At 45.6% G+C, this 14,720-nt stretch overlaps 1 protein-coding gene across 2 annotated transcripts in view; it reads right to left on the reverse strand.

Moving 5' to 3' along the window:
- Positions 1-1,575: 1,575 nt before the first annotated feature.
- CACNG5 (calcium voltage-gated channel auxiliary subunit gamma 5) overlaps positions 1,576-14,720 on the reverse strand; it is a 55,129-nt gene continuing 41,984 nt past the window's right edge. For both annotated transcript variants that reach the window (XM_028713079.2, XM_028713087.2), the window contains exons 4-6: positions 10,513-10,653; positions 7,849-7,994; positions 1,576-3,133 (exon numbers count right to left, since the gene is read on the reverse strand). In XM_028713079.2, the coding sequence (XP_028568912.2) occupies positions 2,876-3,133; positions 7,849-7,994; positions 10,513-10,653 (545 nt within the window). In that variant the 3' untranslated portion in view covers positions 1,576-2,875. The remainder of the gene's footprint in view (positions 3,134-7,848; positions 7,995-10,512; positions 10,654-14,720) is intronic.

Below are 14,720 nucleotides of genomic sequence, written 5' to 3' on the forward strand. Positions count from 1 at the left end.
AATAGCTTCAAGGAGATAATGCCAAAAGTATTTACACACATTAGAAGGTCCAAAATCACGCTCTGGATTTTGAAACGAAGTGAATTCCAAAATGATTTCAACCTGTATATCGATGGAGCCCTATATAACTCCTGTTTCTTCAGTCTGGGCTGGAGTGACTTGACCTTTCAGTTTATATACGAGCGCTTGACGTGAAATGAAGATAACAGCTAGAACTGGCATATTGCGTTGCCATACCAGGAAATGCTAGTGTATGTCCTTCCACATAATTAAGTTGCCAGATGAACGCTGGTGCCCTTTTCTTAACATGAAGAGAGGCAGAGATGTAGGGGAGTATAGCGCCACATACTAGAGAGAAAGAAGTAGCAGAAGTACGTTACCTTCCTTCATTCTCATGGCTTGAACCCCATTATTTTAAAAAACTAAGTTAGAAGTGTATTTTACACTAGGGTTCCAATCCCTCTAGGACAGGGGTCAGCAAACTTTTTCAGCGGGGGCCGGTCCACTGTCCCTCAGACCTTGTGCGGGGCTGGACTATATTTTGAAAAGAAAAAAGAACGAATTCCTATGCCCCACAAATAACCCAGAGATGCATTTTAAATAAAAGGACACATTCTACTCATGTAAAAGCACGCTGATTCCCGGACCGTCTGCAGGCCGGATTTAGAAGGCGATTGGGCTGGATCCGTCCCCCGGGCCTTAGTTTGCCTACCCATGGTCTAGGAGCACTGTGCATGCTCCTAGCAGGAAGCTTCTGCATTTGTATTAAGAGCTGGATGGGCAGACATGTACTGTGCACAGTGTTCCACTCGCCAATTCAGTAGCCAGAAATGCATGTACAGAGCTCCTTTCTAAAAGGTAAAATCTGGCTGTTTGGAGGAAGGGTGTGTGTGTGGCGAATTAATCCCCCTGCTCACGCTTCCCCACCAAATATCTGATCAGTGGGATTTTAGCTTTGGGGGAGGGGGCAGGACTCCATTGCACATGAGTTTAGAGAGATGCGGGTGGCGCTGTGGGTTAAACCACAGAGCCTAGGACTTGCCGATCAGAGGTTTGGCGGTTCGAATCCCTGTGACCGGGTGAGTTCCCGTTGCTCTGTCCCTGCTCCTGCCAACCTAGCAGTTCAAAAGCACATCAAAGTGCAAGTAGATAAATAGGTACTGCTCCGGCGGGAAGGTAAACGGCATTTCCGTGCGCTGCTCTGGTTTGCCAGAAGCGGCTTAGTCATGCTGGCCACATGACCCGGAAGCTGTACACTGGCTCCCTCGGCCAATAAAGCATGATGAGCGCCGCAACCCCAGAGTCGGCCACGACTGGACCTAATGGTCAGGGGTCCCTTTACCTTTACCTTTAAGACAGAATTTCAATTCCACAATCTGAGATGGAAAACTTGGAATCCTGGAAGTAAAATTGGTGGATATTTCATTATTACATACAGAGACAAATTTAACACCAGCATCTGACACATCTAGTAAGGAAGAAAATACTGGACATGTAAGATCAAAAAGTATACCAGCTCCAATATGTGTATTTGTTCACGGTCCTGTGTTATTCAATGAGAACAGTCATCCCGGCTGCAACGGCCTGAGTGTTTTCGGAATCTTTGTCATTATTTTATTTTTTACCATAATTAATTCTTACAAATATGTTGAAAACAGACTGGAAGTCTGGATTTTGTTTACTTCTTTTTGATTACAACTCAGGATAACTTCAGAGTGGAAACAAAAACTGGCATGTACATAGAATTTTGTACACTTACGTTTTTCAGAGCAGCCAATCAGCTTACTGTATTCTGTACATTTGACTGCAGTTCTCTGAACAATCTAGCCATAATATACACATGGTACAACATACAGATATGAACTTTTCTTTTCTGTATACTTTATTTACAGGCAGAGCTGAATGCCACCATGACCCAATCAATCCCCTGAGGTGCCAGTTATAATACAAGCACTTCCGTTGCAGTGGGTTTCCCAAAGAAAGGAAAATAGCAAAATAAACTAAAGCTGATTGATGGAATGAAGCCTTTGGGCTTGGTTTTTGCAGGGCATAAATTATCATATCCTCTATTCACTCAGTTCTAAGACCACGTATTATGAGCCAAATTATATTTGGATCCTTTATTACTTCAGAGCCTATATTTTCAGTCTGATATCAGAAGAATAGATTGTGTTTACATGTGCAGAGCACCAGGCACCTTATTTCAATGTGTTGAACTGCAATGTCAGAAGGCTTGTCGTGAAGTTATCAAATTGGATTGAGGACTAGCCTCACCGGAATGGAAAGGGATAATTGGTGAGGGCTAATTGTCTGGTTCCTAATGAAAACCCCAACCTCACTTCATAATGAAATACTGCCAAGAGGAAGTACTTTTAGTTAATTCTAAAATTCTACCTTCCAGCTTGAAGACAATGGCACCAATCTGCAGTTTTCTTACGATCATTCACTAGGAATGGACATTTACATCTTATTCTGGTAATGTTTTACAATGAACATATTCTAATCCGCAAACCTTTGTTGCTTATCACAGGTTGCCTTTACGAAAACCCTACAAGTATCTTTCTGGTCTCAAGCTTCTGCTGGGTACGATCCTGTATCTTTTCCACACTCTCTCGCGACTCCAAGAGATCTGGGCATATGGACCAGCTGCAGGATCAAAATCTCCACTGTAGTTTTCTGGATATGCATATGTGCATCGCTGCGGGAACCCATTTATACTCTAGGTAAGAATTAATATTATTCACTAATTGTATAAATGGAGAGGGATTGTCCTGTAAGAGTGGGCTTTTTATTTATTTTTTAAAAAGTACATACTGAGGACACAACAGCCTCCACCAGGTTTTCATTCCTAAAAGGCGAAGGAGTTACTTTCGATTCAACATGGAGAGGACGACATCTGGTCATAATCCGGACATTTCAGTAGAGCAGGGTAACTACTGTTCATCTGGAGAGATGCATCGCTGGAGATGTCGGAAGGGCTGCGTCCACGAACCCAGGCATCCGGGTGGAGGAACTGGCCAGAGTAGTCGGAGCAGTTGCTAAGCCGTGGGCGGTAGAAGCCAGGATGAGGCCTGTACATCTCCTCTGCGGTATATCTCTTCATGAACAGGTAGACAGACATGACACCTGCGCTCTGGAAAGGAGAGCAAAAACAAAGGCATTGCTCGAGTTGTCGGAAGGACTGGGGTTGCTGTTTTGATGTTCTGACAGGATGTGACATGCTGATGAGCCAGGCAGGCAAACCAACCATGAAATATCCCCAATCTGGACCTTGTGGGATGCTGCTGCCTTAGCCTTTGAGGGAGGTCTGTAGCTCCGTGGTACAGAAACTGCTTTGCAGGTAAAAAGGTAAAGAGACCCCTGACCATTAGGTCCAGTTGTGACCGACGCTGGGGTGCTCATGTTGCTTTATTGGCCGAGGGAGCCGGTGTACAGCTTCCGAGTCATGTCGCCAGCATGACTAAGCCGCTTCTGGCGAACCAGAGCAGTGCACGGAAACGCCGTTTACCTTCCCACCGGAGCGGTACCTATTTATCTACTTGCACTTTGACGTGCTTTCGAAATGCTAGGTTGGCAGGAGCAGGGAATGAGCAACGGGAGCTCACCCCGTAGTGGGGATTCGAACCGCCGACCTTCTGATTGGCAAGTCCTAGACTCTGTGGTTTAACCCACAGCGCCACCCGTGTCCCTTTGCTTTGCAGGTAGAAGGGTCTATATTCAATCTCTGGCCACTCCCGGTAAGGCTGGGAATGACCCCTGTTAGGAACCCTGGATAGCATAGACAAGACTGTGCTAGATGGTCCAATAGCCTGACTCAATGTCTTATTATTATTAAGATGGCTCAGTTGGTTAGGGTATGGTGCTGATAACACCAAGGTCGCAAGTTCAATCCTCATATGGGACGCCTGCACATTCTTGCATTGCAGGGGGTTGGACTAGAATGATCCCAGCTCCACAAGTCTATGGTTCTATGATTCCCCTCCTTTTTCCCTGATGGGACTCAAGGCAGCAGTGATATAAGGTAGCTTCCTTATATCATATGATGTGCCTCTGAGGGTAGGAGTGTGTTTTGGTTGTGAGGCTGCTGGGGGATTTAACATGCAGAATTTTTGCATGCATTAATACCGCAGAAATATCGCTCCCAGCTGGAGTTGTTATAACTGAACATCTGGTCCTAACATATTATTTCAGTCTGTAGTGCAGGCAGATTTTCTTTGGCTGGTAAGTCAAATGGTCTTCATCTTCTCTCTGGGAATGTGCAGTCCTCCCCTTTGACTATATGTTATGGCCAGTACTCATTTGCCAACAGTGAAAGGACATCACAGCATGCTCTGTGGGGAACATAGTCTGAGTGGCTCTTTCCTCCACTACCAGAGCACTCAAGCCGCTCTTATGAAGCAAAACTGCTCCAAAGAGGAGCTGGAAGAAACCACTGGGACAACAGTGCCAATGGGAGCTGCTGCACCGGGATCAGGAGTCTTTGAGTTGGTGAAAGGAAAGCACACGTTTCGCTTCCTCTTATCCTGGTGTTACTTAAGCCATTGTGCAGAATTATATGCAACACAGGACTTCACAGGGACAGGATTTCTGCTGCTGTGTTCTTTGCATAATGCTAATGATTCTTAGCATAAATAAGGAGGCCTAGCTCACACGATTTCTCTGTGGTTCTGCTTCTGACTTCCAGAAATGTACTGTGAGACCCACATCATCCGCCTGTCAGTTGCATCAGGCAGTGGAGGAATGCATGGAGTTTGGGCTAAAAGGGAAACAAAATGGGATGCTCTAAAGAGACATGGGGATGCGGGTGGCACTGTGGGTTAAACCACAGAGCCTAGGGCTTGCCGATCAGAAGGTCAAATCCCCGCGACGGGGTGAGCTCCCGTTGCTCAGTCCCTGCTCCTGCCAACCTAGCAGTTTGAAAGCACATCAAAGTGCAAGGAGATAAATAGGTACCGCTCCGGCGGGAAGGTAAACGGCGTTTCCGTGCGCTGCTCTGGTTCGCCAGAAGCGGCTTAGTCATGCTGGCCACATGACCCAGAAGCTGTACACCGGCTCCCTCGGCCAATAAAGCGAGATGAGTGCCGCAACCCCAGAGTCGTTCGCAACTGGACCTAATGGTCAGGGGTCCCTTTACCTTTACATTTATTAAGAGACATGGTTAATTGATTATGGGGATCCTCATGCCTGCCTGAGCAAATGAACCCTCCTTTGAGGAGGACATGCTCGTTTCTATACATTGAATGTCCCTTCCCACACCCTGCTGTGCTGTTCCACTTTTCCCCAGTGAAAGGGACAGACCTATTCCAGCGTTTTGCCACCAACTACTGTACTTTGTGATTTAAATGTAATTTAAAGAAGCAATGAATTTATAACTGGAAGAAAAGTAATCTATGAAAAACCAAGCCTATTCGTGTTTCGACCTGACAAACCCATTCTTTCATGTGTCCTCTAACAGATAGGTACTTCCGATTTCTAAATGCATGAAGGACTGCTTTGCAGCAGGGATGCTTGCAGTTCCACAGCCCACTCAAGTTTACAGGTAAGGCATTCTTGGTTTTGGGGGGTGGGTTAGAATCCAAGCAAGTGACAGTGTAGGCAAGAGGGGAACATCACCTTTAAGCAGAGGGAACAACTGATCTGTTATTTCCTACATGTGCAAACACAGGGTAGGCTGGTGCATTTGGGCACTACCCCATCGAGCTTGGCATTCCCTCGGCCTGCCCTCACCTGTGTACTTCCTTACAACAAGTCTAGGAGGTGGCGCTGGCTCTCAGCTTCCTTCTCTGTGTTGCTTTTGTAAAACTTGGCAGGGAAAGGATGGGAGGAATCCGGAATTTATTGGTTATGTCAGTGACTGGTGCTGGTTCCGTAAGAAAAGCCCATCTAGTATAGCATTCTGTTTTCACAGAGGCCAACCAGATGTCCCTGGAAAGCCCACAAGCAGGACATAAGTGCAGCAGCATGACCAGGCACCCCCACAATGGCTTCTGCACCGGGGCATATGAAGGAGCTGTACCAGGTTTGACGCAGGATTGGAGAGTGTGAGGTGAGTTGGTGGCAGCTCCCCCCCCCCATCCACGCCCAGACTGTGGCATGCAGGGGGCGCCCTGTGTCCTGCCCCATGTGCCCACCCCAAGCAGGGTGGGCCAGGCCAGATTTTTGGAAGGGCATAAGGTACCACCACAACAAGCTCCCTCACTTGCCAAGCCACACTGAGCCTTCAGGGCTGTGGCTGTGGTGGTGCCTCCTTCTGCTCTTGGTTGGTGAAGGGATGTCCGCCTCTGGGTCAGCTGAGAGGATGAGCGAGGAGAGTGCTGCCACTGCCCACTGAGGAGAGGCATGAGGCTTTGGCAGCTGCCCCCTCCTTTGGGAACAGGGCGGCTTTGAGCCTCTTTCTCCCTCCCCTCGTCACAGGCTCAGACCACCATGGCCTGATTGGCATCCAGTGTGGTGTAGTGGTTAAGAGCGGTGGACTCGTAATCTGGTGAACCAGGTTTGATTCTCCACTCCTCCACATGCAAGCTGCTGGGTCTGCAAGGGCCTGGCAGCATCAGAGAGCCACGGCTGCCTTGGCAGGGCAGGAGTCTAATGAGGCCCACACCCTGCCACCAGCAGGAGGTGAGGTGGGGGCTCCTTTAAACTTCTCCCTTGAGGGGGCACGCAGGCACCTACCCCCTCCCCCGCCAGGGAACAGTGTGACAGACCCGCAAGTCCCCAGCTGAGCAGCTCGGGTGCAAGCAGGAGCTGGACTCTCTCAGCTGGGGAGCCCCTGACAGCTCCCTAAAACTTTTGGCACACTCCTCAGCCAAGCAAAGGGAGGAACATGCTCTGTTGTGCCTCACTGATGCAGCTTGTTTCTTCCTCTGCCGCTGTGAGGGGCAGACAGTGATGATGGCTTCACTCAGCGGTATGTTGCTGATTGAAACCGCCACTGCTCCTGAGTCCTCTGCCTCCAGTGCCCGGCTGCAGCTGGTTTGTCCCTCAGTGCACTTGAGGCAGAGGCAGTTTCATCAGTGATATACTGCTGAGTGAAGCCGTCATTGTGGTCTGCCCCTCATAACAGTCCTGGGTGATATACTGATATACAGTGGATGCTCGGGTTGCGAATGTGATCCATGTGGGAGGCACGTTCACAACCCGCAGTGCCACATCTGCGCATGGTGATTCAGCGCTGAAACCCGGAAGTAACCAATTCCGAGTTTCAGTGCGTCCATAACCCGAAAACGCGCAACCTGAAGCATCTCTAACCCAAGGTATGAATGTATAGCCAAAGCCTACCGCCCATGGATGTCTGGGGGTGGAACCAGAAACATGGCCGCACTTCACCTCCGGAGGGGCTGATGAATGAGGGTTATACATCATTTACTAAATTCTACTGCAAGTCAGATCAGCGGCAAAGCCTGTCTCCATGCTGGAGTGACAACAGTCCTGAGCAGTATGGCTCTTGCACCTTCCTCACACTACCTTCCCTGGTTCCAAGCCATGCACCCCTTGATCCCAGCCTCACGTGAGGCTGGGATCCAGGGACAGCAGTGCAAGAACCACGTGCTGCCCAGCCAGCTGATGCGGCACTTGGAGGTGCTCCCATGCCAGCATGGCTTGGCCTAGAGCTTCTCTCTGTGAGCATTGGTTCCTCAGACACCAGGAGAGGAGTGCTGGGCCAGACCATGCTGGGGGTGCCTGCTTCACCCCTGTGCTAGAGAATGATAAATATCCCTGGATATCAAATACTGATGTTGAGCATCAACTATTGACACATCAAGATAAAATTATGAGATTATTCTCTATCAAAATACACAGAGAATCTTTAGCACAGGGCTTTCTAATGATCTCGCAGCCAAGCTTTACCTCTGTCAGGAGAAAAGAGATGGCAGAAAAAGCAAACGACCACCCATATCTATAAGTGAAGTAAGTCTCGGAGTCCTTGGTTCTGTTGAGCATCTCATCGTTGATGCTGGAAATGTACAGAACGAGCCCCACAACCAGAGATAAACCTGGGGCGGAGAAAAGTTTGAGATTAGAACAAATACACACACACACACACACACACACACACACAGGGTAAGACTCCAAAGCACCCATTGTTTCCTCAATAGCAAGGATGGGGATCGGGGAACCTGCAGCCCATTGGCAATGCTGCCTGGGGCAGTTCAATAATACTAGGAGGGCCACAACAGGATATTTACAGATGCAGTCAAACCAACAATGCATCTTTGCTAGATAGGAGCTCAAAGTTTTTCCTGTAGAAAAAACTCTGAGATACTCCCATTGTGCCTGTCAGGGGAAGCCGTAGCCATACATATAGTCTCACCTGAACAGGCACTTCCTCTTTGCTTGATGTCTCATCATCTTTCCAGGAACGTGAGAACATATGCTAACTCTGAGCCATCCATTTTAAACTGGACTAAAAGCATGTATTTGTTACCTGGTTACCATTTTAAGCCTGCCTGAACAAAACTGCTGTATCTGTCGCTCTTCAACAAGAATTCTGAGTAAATGTTATTTTTTACCTTTCACAAGATTGTCTGTGTGGTTATTGTTTTAAGGGTGAGATACCAGGAGGATCCAGTATGTATGCCTTAAAGCAGTGTTTCCCAACCTTGGGCCTCCAGCTGTTTTTGGACTACAACTCCCATCATCCCTAGCTAGCAAGGCCAGTGGTCAGGGATGATGGGAATTGTAGTTCAAAAACAGCTGGAGGCCCAAGGTTGGGAAACACTGCCTTAAAGCACCCTGGATTAGTTAAATTAAAAGGCTAAAACTAGCCTTTTTAGAATGCACTCTGCTATCCTCGAAAAGTGAGGAAGGAAGATTATCTAATAAACATATCCCCTCTCAGCTTCCCTACACTCCATCGCTGGTCTAAGATGAAACATGCAACCTGAGGTAACAATCTTGGCCATTACCCTGAGGCTGCAACCGCAGTCACTCACTGAGAAATGAGCGCCCTATGCTGAATTAAACAACATATTTATGTTCTCAGACATGGTTCTTCTGAACTACAAGCTCTTGATACGAGAGAAAGCTTTTAAGATCTGCCTTCACAGCTGCTGGTTTAACACTCGCTTAATGCTATGAATAAACCATCAGCTTCTCCTCTCAAATGGAAACACGATGGCTGGTTATTTCTAAGTCCCAGCTCTCCCCTGTTAACTCCAGCCACCATAAGATGAAAGAATTGTGCCAGATTTTTAAAAAACCGTGTCTGGAGCTGCAGCAGAATGTTCAAACACCACAGAAGATTTTGCATGCGTGCGTATGTACATGCACACACCTCATTTTATCAGGTTCAGTTAGCAAGGGCTAGACTCCAATTGTCCTTCGAAATCTAAGCCTGAGCACTTTTTGAAAACATGGTAAAACCAGCCTGATTGAGCTGGGTTTGCAGGTTTGGTGAAAGGATGGTGAAATCTCATTGATTCCCAGGGCACGTCTCTATAGGTTTACTCAGAAGTAAGCCCCACTGTGTTCAGTGCAATGCAGCCTTGATTGCTCATTTTGTCTTTATAAGCTGCCATGAACCTTCAAGGTGGAAGGGGCCTCCAAACGCAAAAAAGTAGTAAATAAACAAAGGGCCTGTCAACAATGTTGGGAAATAGGACTACGAGACAGACTGTAGTGAAATCATCGCCTTTCAGAAGCATCTTCTGCAGTGTGTCCATTCCAGCAATCGTGCTACTGTCTGGAATATCTGGCACGACTGCCACAGGGCCAGGGGAAAAAGTGGATCTCCATGGAATGGCTGCAAACCTTTGGGAAAAGAGCTCACACAGAGGCACGCTTCAATAAAGAGCTTTTCCTCAGGGAGCGTCGCAACAAGGGCAACGTTAATCCATTGACACCCACCCTTTTACATTTTTTGTGACAGTCATCTACTTAGCCAAAGTGCTGCATCTCATCAATTTTAGCCAATTTACTTAGTTGGGGTGAAGGGAGCTGATTTATTTACTGCCTTTTATGTCCTCCCTTTCATCCAGGGAGCTCAAGGCAGTTCTCCTCACTCTCATTTAATCCTTGTAACAATACTGTGAGGCAGGTTTGGCTGAGAAATAGTGACTGACTCAACGCCACCCAGTAACCACCTTGGTTGTGTGGGGATCTGAACCTGGATTTCCTCAGGCCTAGTCTGACACACTAGCCATGACACTTTCCTGAGATGTTTTTACTTTTATTATGCATTTTGTGCTTTTGTGTTGTGCTTTTGTGTTGTAACCACCCTGAGACCTGCAAATATAGGGTGGTATACAAATTAATTATTATTATTATCTGTTTGATTGTTCGATACTTGGAATGAGCCCTACTGAGGCAAATGCAGAACTGTGGCATGATATTATGCTGGGGCTGAGCAGGCTGACAGAATACAACATCAAAATCTGTCACACACTGACTTTCTTAATTGGTCCCCCCCCTCCCCCGATTCCATCGTCCTTCTTAGATGTGAACACAAAAGACTGGGTTTCAGATGCAGACTAAGGAGCTGGCAAATAAGAATGTCAGATTCTTAAAACTCACCGGACAGAATGAAGAAGATCCCAGATACGAAGGCCAGGATGGTTCTGTGAGGTCGAATATGCCCTATGTTGCTGAGAATGAACCCGATAAACATGAAGAATAGGCTGACCAAGGGAAATGGGGTGGCAGAACGAATCATCTCTGTAAAATATAATGGGCAGAAATAACATGAGAAAGGGTAATATGCGCAATGCTTCCCTATAAAAATTAGTAAAATAACACCATGTGTATAAGAACATTTTCGGCACTTGTGACTCATAATTTGCTTTGTTTTTATTTTTATTTTAAATCTGCATGCTCCTCACATATGAATAGAAATAAGTGCCATATCTGCAACACCACATATTTAAATTGTACCACTTTGACAGCCATGGCTCTCCCCACCCCCCAAGAATGCTGGGAATTGTAGTTTAAGAGTGCTGAGAGTTGCCATGAGACAATTATTCCCCCTCACAAAGCTACAATTCCCAGAATCCCCTGGGAAGAAGGCCTGACTTTTATACCACACTGAGAACTGAAACTCTGTGAGATATGGCCACACATTCCTGTCAATGGGAAAACCCCTACTTTCTGTGGAGTTTACACCCTTTCTTTTCTTAGGTGTTGTTAGTATGAAAGCATCTTATTGTTTGATATCCCAGTGTCCCACTAAATAACTAACAACACAGTGCTAGGCGTGTCCACTCAGAAGCAAGTCCCATCAAGTTCTATAGCCACTTACCTGGGAGAAACCCACTTTGAATGTACTTCTGGGTAGACTTACATAGGAACTGTTATACAGTGGTACCTCGGGTTACATACGCTTCAGGTTACGTATGCTTCAGGTTACAGACTCCGCTAACCCAGAAATAGTACCTCGGGTTAAGAATTTTGCTTCAGGATGAGAACAGAAATTGTGCTCTGGCGGTGCCGCAGCAGCAGCGGGAGGCCCCACTAGCTAAAGTGGTGCTTCAGCTTAAGAACAGTTTCAAGTTAAGAATGGACCTCCGGAACGAATTAAGTACTTAACCCGAGGTACCACTGCACTGTATTTTTATGACATTGCTGGATGAATGTTCACTCACTTGTAGCAAAATATCACCCCCTGTGGCTTTAGCTCATGCCTAATTGTCAAAAACAAATGAATGCATGTTGACAGCAGTTGCACTCTGGGGTGTAGTAGATGCTACTCAGAGTAGGCACACTAAAATTTAAAGTCATGACTAACTTAGGACTATTCATTTCACTGGCTCTACTTTGAGTAAAACTTAGTTGGATACCACCCTTTGATTTTTACAACATCTCTCTGCAAAGAGCTGTAAAATAGATGGTGGTAGAATGTAATATTAATTGCTGCAAATTATTTACTTGTCTCTTGTGAGCACAAAATACAAAACCATCTGTTCCAGAAATAGAGATATGGATTGCTATAGCAACAGAAGATGCTTAAAAAAAAGACGTAGGGTGGATAGCCTATGTGAATTCCTCCTAAAAAAATAATTTCAGATACTTTGGCCAAGGCAAAGATCTCAGAAGAATCATTGGAGAGGGTGGCTGCTGTTGCTTGCTTACTTCGTGGAATGGGGAAAATCTAAGATCATTTAAAAATATCGTTTCTCATCTGTCAACACTAAAACATTTACAATGCAGATGTTATTCCCCCCCCCACCAGTAAACAAAATATCCTTTTTGATTTTGAGATTTGCAGTGCTCTATTCTTCCACCTCATCCAACAAAGTCCCGGAGAACTTACAGTGCAGGATATTTTCTCCTCTTAGCTAATAGGATTCCTTTTTTTTTGCAGGGGGTAGACTTGGATCACTACCATGGTATGGGAGCAAATGGTTTGACTCCAAATCACTCCCCCCCCCCCCCCGGTGGGATATTTCCAAACATGGAATGCCCATGTTACAAACAGTCTGACCTTAGAAACTTGTGTGGTGTAGGGGATAAGGAGTCAGACTAGGACCTGGGAGAGTAAAGTTCAAATCCCCATTTGGCCACGAGGGGTGACCTTGGGCTACTCACTGCCTCTCAGCCTAACCTACCACAGAGAGTTGTTGTGAGGTCCAGCTCCGATGGCCTTCTGGCAGTTCCCTCACTGTGAGAAGCGAGTTTACAGGGAACCAGGCAGAGGGCCTTCTCGGTAGTGGCGCCTGCCCTGTGGAACACCCTCCCACCAGATGTCAAGGAAAGAAACAACAATCTGACTTTTAGAAGACATCTGAAGGCAGCCCTGTCTAGGGAAGTTTTTAATGTTTGATGTTTTATCGTGCTTTTAATATTCTGTTGGAAGCCACCTAGAGTGGCTGGAACCTTTGGCTCGCCAGACATTGGCAAACTACACCTCCCATCATCTCTGACCATTGGCCATGCTGGCCGGGGCTGATGGAAGTTGAGGCGCTATCCAAATGCTCTCAAGACAATCTTGTGATACTAAAGGTAGTAGACCGGTGGGGTTTAAATTTAGCCAAAGACAATAATTAAATGTCTTACACCAAATTTGTAACTCAGTAGAGGGGAGATTAGCTTCCAAGTACAATGAAGCATTTGGAGCACAGGAAAAAAATTGCCTTAGGAACTTAAGACTGAACAGCTTCTGTGGCTCCAAGGTGAGCACATACAGTCCTCAACTTTACAAAATGTTTGCTTCCCTCCCAGTAACCCTGATACAACTCTATTGTTTGCAGTGTCTGTGGGACCCTATGGGAGCATAATCCCACCCACCTCCTCCATTAGCCTACAGCCCTTCACATATTCCTGGGTTATGTACCACTTATTGAACCTTCTCCTGGGGTGCCTGCAAGTTCTCCATGCAGAGAAATCTATTTCTGCCCTGTGCCAGTTCTGCATGTGTTTATTCATAAGCCCCTCCCACCCATTCAGACTCATTTCCCCATAAATCTACACTGTTTACTCTTGTTTTTAAAAGCCATATGAAAATTCCTATTCCAATATGTACTCAAACACATCTGTGATCCTAAAGTACACAAATATTGTGCTTTATCTCAACGTGCAACACATTTCTAGACGTATTCTATGTTTAAACACACATTTAAAGGATGCAATTTGGTATGTTTATGCAGCCAAATCTGTCAGCTAATTACATTCTGATCCATATCATAATTGGAAAAATGCAAAAATATATCTGTTTGCTTAAAAGTGACGTTCTCATCTACCCCTATCTCTATGGATACTTATTTCCAGTTGAGTTACGGAGTTAGCTGAACATTGTGATAGAAAGGTCGTGCCTTGCTTCCATGGAAAAAGGGGGTTGTTCCAGATTATTTCTGTGCTACAAGGAGATTCAAACACCTGTCTGCAGGGAACAGTTATCAGTGTCTGTTACCACTAGATTCCTTCTTGCTTTGCCATGGTGGTCTGCAGCGTAGAGATCAGTTTACAGCAATTGTCTATTGTATGTTTGCTGGCTAGGTTAGCATCATTCTGCCATTACCATGCAGGACTAATGTGGGGCATGTGATTGGTACACAAAGCCATGGTTGGTGGGCAGTGGCGGGAGTTTCTAGAGAATGGGGAAGTGTGTCAGAATTGCTATTGCCCCATAGGACATAATATACAATGTGAGGACTGGGAAAAACTGTGGAAAATAGATTTAAAATTTACAGACGGTTCCCTCCTGAAAGAAAATTACATGAAAATGATGTATAGATGGTATATAACACCAGTACAGATAACAAAAATGTACAAAACTGGCTCAAACACTTGTTGGAAATGTAAGGAAAAAGATGTGGTGGGAGTGTAGAGAAGTTAAATTTTTTTGGGAAATGATATACAATGAATTGGAAAAAAATGTTTAAAACTACATCTGTAAAAAAAACCAGAAGCATTTTTGTTAGGGATTGTAGGACAAGACCTGCCAAGGAAAGTAAAGAATTTATTTATGTATGCTACAACAGTGGCAAGAGTTTTGATAGCACAAAGATGGAAGAATGAGGAAATCACGACGAAAGAACGGTGGCAAGAGAAATTGATGTACTATGCAGAACTGGCCAAATTGACTTATAAATTGCGAGACAAGGACAACTGTAACTTCAAGGAGGAATGGGAACTTTTTACAAATTATTTAAAAAGACAACAAAGTGAAATGGACTCCCTGGCAGGTTTTGAATAAACATACACAAATTCATTGGTTGATAATATGATGGATAGATAATGTAAGGATAAGTACAATTTTATAACATGCAGAGAATAATATGTGCAGAGAA

The sequence above is a fragment of the Podarcis muralis genome, chromosome 2 (genome assembly GCF_964188315.1).
Source record: "Podarcis muralis chromosome 2, rPodMur119.hap1.1, whole genome shotgun sequence".
Classification (NCBI taxonomy): Eukaryota; Metazoa; Chordata; class Lepidosauria; order Squamata; family Lacertidae; genus Podarcis; species Podarcis muralis.